The sequence below is a fragment of the Corticium candelabrum genome, chromosome 1 (assembly GCF_963422355.1).
Source record: "Corticium candelabrum chromosome 1, ooCorCand1.1, whole genome shotgun sequence".
NCBI lineage: Eukaryota > Metazoa > Porifera > Homoscleromorpha > Homosclerophorida > Plakinidae > Corticium > Corticium candelabrum.
In genome coordinates this window covers 10,139,806-10,148,767 of record NC_085085.1, presented here as the reverse complement: position 1 = coordinate 10,148,767, position 8,962 = coordinate 10,139,806, and the positions used below count along the sequence as shown (strand labels likewise).

The 8,962-nt window shown below is 40.9% G+C and overlaps 1 protein-coding gene across 2 annotated transcripts in view; it reads right to left on the bottom strand.

The window, feature by feature from the left end:
• Nucleotides 1-1,225: 1,225 nt before the first annotated feature.
• LOC134183025 (uncharacterized) overlaps nt 1,226-8,962 on the bottom strand; it is a 17,894-nt gene continuing 10,157 nt past the window's right edge. For both annotated transcript variants that reach the window (XM_062650472.1, XM_062650475.1), the window contains 5 exons: nt 2,137-2,221; nt 1,998-2,066; nt 1,705-1,854; nt 1,537-1,649; nt 1,226-1,476 (listed from right to left, as the gene is read on the bottom strand). In XM_062650472.1, the coding sequence (XP_062506456.1) occupies nt 1,426-1,476; nt 1,537-1,649; nt 1,705-1,854; nt 1,998-2,066; nt 2,137-2,221 (468 nt within the window). In that variant the 3' untranslated portion in view covers nt 1,226-1,425. The remainder of the gene's footprint in view (nt 1,477-1,536; nt 1,650-1,704; nt 1,855-1,997; nt 2,067-2,136; nt 2,222-8,962) is intronic.

Sequence of the window (8,962 nt, the reverse complement as noted above, 5' to 3'; positions counted from 1 at the left end):
TGTACGCTCAGACTTGAAGTCTCCCTACTTGAAGTCTTCCTACTTCGTCGGCGGACCCTGCGCTCTCGAAGGTCTTGCATTGTTTTAATTAATTAAGCCTTTAACTAATTAAATTTCTTGATGCTCGGCTTTACCAGTCCAGTGTTGAATCAATTGAGCTTGACTTTTGAATCAATTGAGAGCGAAGTTGAGAGCAATTTTCTATTCAAATGTCTGCCATTGAACGTTCCAAGAATCCAACATACCAGCTCCTCGTCCAAGTCGCAGGACTATGGGCAGATTGTCCTGGTAATACGCTAAAGCTCTTCCGCTTGTCGTTTCCAAAAAGGTGGCTGTACACATATGTAGAGGCAGGGGCGGCGGAGCGAGTTGAAAGTTGAGGGGGCTGAATTTTAGTCACGTGGCCAAGTTGCCTTGGAGCCCCGGCCTGCATTGAAGCGCGTAATATATGTAGCGGTCTATTCTTTAACGAAAGGGTAAACATTACAGAAAGCAGAAATTCTACAGCATAAAGTTGATAAAGTTGGGGGGGCTCTAGCCCCCCAGCCCCCCCGGCTCCGCCGCCCCTGAGAGGGACAAGGCTTAGTCCAAGCACTGGATTTTTCTGCGTTTCAAAAAATATTTCCCTGCGCATGCAATTGCATAAACAAAAGAAAATTTAGGGTCCCAACAACATTTGAGTAAAAACAGTTTCTATATTTGACCAAGGAAGTGATCCAGAAACGGAACGACAATAGTTCATAATAACTTCTTATCTAGAGTTCTCTTCTATTGTCTCTGTTAGGACATTTGAAGTGGTTCCTTTACCACAACGACGAGACAAGGATGGCACACAGTCAGTCACCTACGCTTAACTTCATGAACTTTTTCAGCGGCACATGTGAACTATCGGTCACTGTGTTCCAACGCGTTATCCCTGAAATGCTGCAGTTCATGGAAAGTTCTATCCTCTATATCCTCTAGAATCTTTTTTTATAGAAATTCCTCAAGACACGCCCACTAGGTTGGGGTGCACCGTCTCTGGACTCGCGCCTGAGGGTCAAATTAATATTAATTAATATGTATAATTAAATAAGGTTAATATTAATTAACTTGCACACAAGACGCAGCCTCGGTACCAGACCACTGTTTGCACGTGAGGTGACGAGGAGACCGCGTGCGTGCACGTTTGACAAATGTGCTTGCGTGCTGACAAACACAAACGCCGCAATTACAACCACTGTCATAGAGAGATCGACCACATCATGTCTCTATATGGGTATAGTACGTCATGTCATAAAAATTCTATACACTAACGTTCATCTTGTAAAAACTACAACAATCACTCAATAACTAACAGAACTGATCCACCCAAGTAAATCTCCAGAATACGAAGACATATACAAACCCTCCATCTATCAATGTACCACTCTATTCAGGTCTTCCTTAACAATATATCACGTCCACCGTCAGCCCGTGGTCCGTCCATTTCTTCCACTGGAAAACGATTTTTTATCAAATTCCAACCAACCCCAATGAAACCATACTTTTACTAACCATGCCTTCGCAGTCGTTCAAAAATTGCTGGGCAACTATTTGATACAGAACGTCACGAGTTACTCCACTATCTGAAGATAGACTGCGGCGACGAAGCAGTCCAGTAAAGTCATCTGGATTGAAAACACGTCAGACCAACGTCAACAACAATGCAATATAGACAACAACCGGGAAGTATGTGTTCATCCATATACTCCAAATAGAATTTGTTAAATTCACTATGCTTGAGCATACCGTCCCTGTCCTCGTCAAACCGTTCAAACTCCTGCTCCCAAAAGCAATGACTGAGTTCAGTCAGGTTACCAGTTGCTGTGACAGCTGGAAAGCAATAGTATAGCTCAAAGAAATACAAAAAGAGAAAAATACAAATAAAAAGAAACACACACACACACACACACACACACACACACACACACACACACACACACACACACACACACACAAATAACAAAGGAAATCACCTCTTGAGGGAGGGTATGATGGTTGCACATCACAATCAGCTGATGGCATTACAGTTTCTCTATCAGACACTACAAACCCAGATTTCAATTAACAGTTTGTATTTGTGCGCTATCTACATTACTGATCTACTGATCTCACCTTTCCACACTTTGACAGTTTTGTCATCACTTGTTGATATGAAGAAGCAACCACTGGGAGAATAGCACAATGCTCTCACAGATTTCTACATATGCACAACATTTGTCCTTATTGTCACACAAAGGCAACATATAATATCAACTACTAAACTAAATTATAATATGCATTACTTGCCATATGTATTAAAATGTTGCAATTATTATCTATCAACTACACTACAAATACATGGAAATCTCAAAGTCCAGACACACGAAGCAAACAACAAGGGCCTTGGGTCCTAAAACATTGAACACTTTAAAAGTTTGGAAAACAAAGAATGCCACTGTTTGCAGCCTTTAGTCTGCGAATACCGAAAAACAAATTGCATGTCTAGCATCACTTTTGCAAAGCTTTTCTGGAGCTGAACGAAAATCGCTGCTCACCAGAAGAACTTGATTACATTCAGCTAAATTTTTCCTTCCCTCCTCATATCGAGGGCTGTGTCAGCTTGTTCAAATAATGGGCAGCTTGGTTTCCCATCGGACAAAGTGCTCTAGCACCAAAAAGGAAACAAATTGTGGTCTAATGTCTCCTGGGAGAACTTCCTGGCTGTCTTTTAGCTGCCATTGTTACCAAGTCAGCACACCACGTCCCGTGATCAATAACGACAACATCAGGTCTGGCCTCATTGTTGACGTACCTTTGTCTAGGTGCTTTTGTGTTAGAAACTGAGGTCAGAAAAGCAATTAGACCAAGTAGACAATATAGCATTGTGCTTTGACAAGACCACCACCTATTTTGCACATTCTGTCTGCATCTAAACTCTTGCCACAATTGCAGCTTCCTGTGATGCCTGGAATATCACAGCCCAACCTAATCAGTGTTGCCAAATAAACTTCTTTGAATACAAATACTGATGAGGATGAAACTGCAGATAACCAAGCTCCTGCCCCCTTTCCTTGCAGTGACTAAGATAAGCTCTATCTCTATGTGTGGTAGCATTAATCATGACTTCTTAAATTTTCAATTTTCAAGTTGCTGGGCGAGTCTGCTGCAACGTAGAATAGTTTGCAATCAATCTCTGACAAAGATTCCTTTGCAGGAAGACAAATTTGCAAAATCTGACCTATTGATCCCACTGCCTGATTGTTAAGAAGGTTGTCTATTACCTCACGGATATCTGGGAAACACTAAGGCAAGGCAAATGCAGTATGAGCCCAACTGGACAGAAAGGCAAGTGGAGATGTAGCTGCTGCAGACGTCAAGCCAAAACTGCCATTCATTATTAGAAGAATTGCTTGTTGTCACTTGAATTGCCCAACAACTGAGGCTCCAAAGAGTTGCTAAATGGCTGTTTTGGTCTGGCTATCATCAAATTAGCGCAGCTTGCTGGAAAAGCATTGGAGCTACAGTTCTGGCCAAGGGACATGACAGCATCTGAGAATCAACAGAGCACCTTGAGAATCATCCAAGAGATGTAACTGAGCACAGAGTGCATTTCCAGAACTAGCATAATCTGAACAAGATTGTATGATGTATGATGACAAACCAATGGGTGTTCCAAGTATCTTTACTCCCTGTACAGTAACCGAAATTACAGTGGAATTTGACACCTTTTGAGGTAAAGACATAGAGGGACCACAAATCTCACGCTTTTTCTCCTCGATGATAAGACCAAAACGAGATAAAAAGTGGTGAGCTCGGAAAATCCAGCTGGCACGTTTACTGTCTGTCTATCTGTATTATTTGACATTCACTGCCAAGTCCATTATTGTTTTAACAATATCTACGGCAAGGACTGGTTCATCTTTAAAATCTGATTATGTACACGTAGAACATATATGAAACTAAAACCTGTCTGTCTGTCTGTCTGTCAATACATATATTTGATATTCAAATTAGAATACAATAGCAAATGGCTAACTATGTTTGTCCTATGACAATAAAGGCAAGAGAAAACAACTAACAACTAAATACAGTATATATTTAACTACTAGTTGGTTAAAAGGGATCATGTGATCCGCCTGTCTGTCTGTCTTCCTCATTTATTGAAACACAAACTCTACGTTACATTTCTAACACTAAATACAAGAAATCTACTGAGTTCAGCTTTAGTTTAATGCAAACTACTTTGGTAGTCTCTATTGTGTATGTTCTCATCTTCTTCTCCAGGGAAGACACGTGTCAGCTTGTGGAGGATGACTCTAGCGTTGCATCGTTGTAATATTATTGAGAATTTTTTCTCCAAAAACCTCTAAAGTCAGCTTCATTTGTATAGCCTTCAATGTCCCTTGATCTTCTGGCTAGTTTGTTTAGATAGTTGGTAGCTTCTGATCCCCATGTTCCAAAATGTTCAAATACCAGAGGAGTGAAATTGAGGCTTGATGTATTGCCAGCAAGTTGTTGTTTCTCGTATTTGATCATCTTCCTTTCCTCCCTTCTTGCTGCAGCAAAATCTTCCTCTAAAGCTGCCTGCTTTAAAGCGTCTTGGCTGAAAGGATGAACCATAGCCACATCAAGGTCATAGCTACACCCAGAGTCATACACAACTATGTCTGGTCTATTCTCATTTCCAGAGTAACGATGTCGAGGTTCTTTCTTGTGATGAATCTGTCTGTCTGTCTGTCTGTCTGTCTGTCTTTCACTATTGAACACAAAAAGCAAAATTTTACAAGAACACTATAGGTAAAACTGCTGAGCTAAATGTCCATCTACTGAGACATACAAATCAAATACTACTAAAACTCTAATGAATGATGTTCTGAATGTCTCTTTCACTGTCGTCCAATTCTTCATTTCCCCCTGCAATTCTTCTAAGTTTTCTCAAAATTATATTGAAATAGAACTTCTGAAGGCATATTGATAGTCTCTTTCTCCACTGTCCTCTAAACTGTGCTTCACTCGATCCACTTTCTACATCTCTCAATCTCTTGGCCAGCTGGTTCAAATAATTGTCTGCCTTTTCTCCCCAACAACCAAAATGTTCAAAAATCAATGGACTGAAGGTAGCTTCGCACGACCCTGGATGCTGTTGATTTGAATATTTATTTATTTTTACTCCTCTCTTTTTGCAGCTACAAATCCGTCCTCTCTCGAAGCTCTTACCACTGTGTCACTACTAAATGGGTGTGCCAGAGAGAAATCGAGTTCGACATTGGCACCTATTCCTGAATCATATACTATGATGTCTGGTCTGTCTTCACTGTCTGTATATTGATTCTTAGGTTCTTTTTTTTGTGATGCGGTTGCAAGTCCCTGAGACACTGACACCACTCTGCCACAAGATTATTGTGTCCTACACAGGGCCTCCACCAAACTTACAAGTGAGGAGATGGTAACCATCAGCATCCAGTTCCCTGCCATAGTTACAATGTGTTACACAAGAATTGAAAGGCATCGGTTGTCACAGTCTTAGAAAAGCCGCTATCTGAAATTCATTCTTATTCATTGCAAACTTTTCTGAAGTAGGGACTGATTCTAACCAAGCTCCCGCATCTCTTCCTTGTAGAGATCGTAACCTGGCACCATCTCTAGCACCTTTTGCATCATCTAAGATCAAATCTGCCCTTAGTTTGTCGATTCCTTGAGTAATTCGTTGCTGAAGCTTCACAGGATTGAAAGACAAATCACAAAGATTTGGAGCATTTCCCAAATTGTCATTCAAAGATGGAGACAAAGGTAAGGACAAAAAGCTGAGTTTAAGTGATATCCCAATGATTGAGATGGTAGTTCTAGGTCTGTTGAGTGAATAGTATCAACAGATTCTTGCAAGCTTGGGAAGCAGAAAGGTAACTCATGAATACTGTGAGCCCAACTTGCTATACAAAGGCAATGTTTGATGATTCTGCCGTTGATATCAACCCAAAACCTCCACGCTTGATTTTTAGAGTAGCTTGTCTCCACTTGCACTCATCAATTGACTCTAACTTCAAAATACCGTTAAATGTAGTTCTAGTCAATTCATCATGGATCTTTGCAGCAGGTTGAAGACAAGAAAAAACACCTGATCTAGCTAGGTGGTTTATTCTTGGTACATGACAATGTCATAAAAGTAGTAGTGCACTCTGTGAATCATCCAATACGGTAAACTTTGTGCATAGATCTTGGCCAGACTTAGAAATGTCAACACATTTGACTCCACACAACTTGGACTTCCAATTGGTGTTCCTAGTATTTCTGTGCCATCAATTACCCCTAGAATTTCAACCTGGCTATCCAAAGACCCACTTGGACAATAGAGCTCACACTTTCTGTTACAAATAGCTAGATATATTTTCTCAAATGATGCTTTGATATCTGATAAAACAGACATAGAGCAATTTGATGGTCCTACGACATAGATGGCATCAAGATAAGCCAAGATGGTTACATTAAAATGTTGCTGCTGTAGCAAAAGAAGATTAGGATGGATTGCTGTAGCAAAGAGAGCTGGTCCCAATGAGTCACCTTGATGAATTCTTTCCTCTGACTGAATGGTGACAACAGATTGATTTTTGGTGTATATCAGAGATGATGGCTTTGTATACATTTGATGGACATAAGCTACTATCCCAGGAAAACACCTTGAGATTTCTTCCATGAAGCACTCCCTGCTGATAGAGTTGAAAGCATTACTGACATCAGTTTTCAAAACAGACCATTCAGGGTTCTGATCAATAAGCAGCTGTATACGATGAGTCAGAACTCTGCTACTTCAGCTGTTGCCACTCCATGTTGTATGGGACTGAAGTACTCTGAGAAAGATGATCGTTCCTGCAAACATATTGCCCTAGCTGTAATCCTCCTTAAAGTCTCCCCAATTGCTATTGGACAAACATCTCCGTTAGCTTTCGAAAGAGCTATAAGTCGAGATGCTGACAACAAAGGGATAATGTTAGGTGGAACGTTACCATCAGCAATGAGAGCACAAACAGAATGCACAGAATCAAAAGTAGAATGATTATCTTGCATGAACTTGAAATGTTCATACCTCCATCCGGATGGACCACAACTTGAGCCTCTGGGAGCTTTCTGCAAAACTTCGCTCACACTAGACTTTGTCAGGATGAGTTGTTGTTTGTCATCACAACAAAGATCTTGTAAAGGAAAACATCGAGAAGGATGTTTGATTTCACTTTTTGTATAGTCTCATAGGTGGCTGAAGCTAAGCCTTCACTTGTTAGAAGCTTAGCGGCTCTTGACCATTCTCCACTTTTGACTAGCCTTAGAGCTTCCATCAGTTTCTGGTCAACTTCAGTAGATCTTTGATGCGGTAGTAATTCTAGCTGAATTAGCTCTTCCCAGTAGAAGTCCAGGAACCTCCTGTACACAGCCTTGATTTCCTTAATGCCAGAATTCCCCACTCTTTTCTGAGGACGAAGAATCATCCTTGGAATCAGAAACAAAAGCTTTCACCCTGACTCATTCATAGGATTGGCTTCAATTTCCCTAAATGCCACTTTGACGCATTCCTGGAAAGTAGCCTTGAGATTGCAAGGAATATGTCGTACAGATCTTGGAGGAAGCGATTCTAGGATCTGGTTGATGGTTAAAGAGGATATCAAATCCCAGGCACGAGCTTCTTGGTGTTTAGCATCATCGTAAGCCGAGGAGCGGTTGCTCTGGGCAGATGTTGCGTAGCCGTTGCTATGGACAGATGTTCGTGACACGTTTGGCTGGCTGTCACTGAATTGGCTTCTGGTTCGATTGATTGGAAGCTGAGTTGTAGGTGACGCGCACTTGGGAGAATGTTGTTTAAATTTTCTAAACCAATGTAGGCAGGAAGAGCATTGTTTCAAATTATGACGACAGATGAGGTCGTCAGACCAGTCCTGTGATTTGTAAACTTGACGAATGTGGTCAAATAGCCGTTTCGTAGTACCAGACATAGAACAACCTTCAACGGGACATTCTTCAGCAACTGGCAATTGAGACATGACGCTGATCAAGTAGACGTGCAGAATTGCTAGCTTTGTCGACTGTTGGTGTAGCTGAATTGATGAGGTGATGTATTAGGACTATTAATTATGTCTTAAAACTCAAATAACGATTCGAAAACACGCTAGAGCCTTGCTGTGTTCAAACAAATCAGCCGTTATGAGAAGTCGTTGTAGCCATTCCACATCCGGGATCTGTGTCTGTCTGTCTGTCAAAGAATATATTTTCATAAATCGGAACTATTACAGGCTAAAACAGAACTATTACAAGCTAAATCAAACTACGCAACTCTTAACTAACAGTCTAATATACGATACACTACATTGACCCTGACAGAGTCTTACAATGACTATTTATTAACTAATGAACAAAAAACTGAAAGGTGTCCAGTTCCGAACTGCGCTTTTGACCACCTAGGATGCTATAGGCTTTCCTTGACATTACTGAAGCAGTACATCTTTGCAGCTTAACAGAAAAACGACGTCTCCAAAATAATTTAAAGTTGGCAGAATTCTTTCAACCACTTTCATCTCTTGAGAGATGTGAGAGATCGTCTAGATATTTTAGCGCTTTCTTACCCCATCGACCAAAGTGTTCAAACACTAGGCGCACAGAAGATGGTGAGAAACCTTGCGGTACAATTTCTCCTAAGTACTTTTTGGCTTTGATTTCTGCTCTACGAAGAGCAGCAGCTCCATCAAACAGAGAAGCCTTGGATAGAATGTCAATACTCCAAGGATGAGCCATTGAGACATCTAAATCAGTGCTTTTTCCAGATTGATAGTCCAATACAGTAATGTCTGGCCTGTTGTCTGAATTGCAGTAACGATGTTGTGCTTCATTTACATGATGTAAGTTTAAGCTTCCAAGGCAGGCACTCCATATTCTCACTATAGAGTTGTGTGTGTAAACAGGGCCACCACAAGTTTTA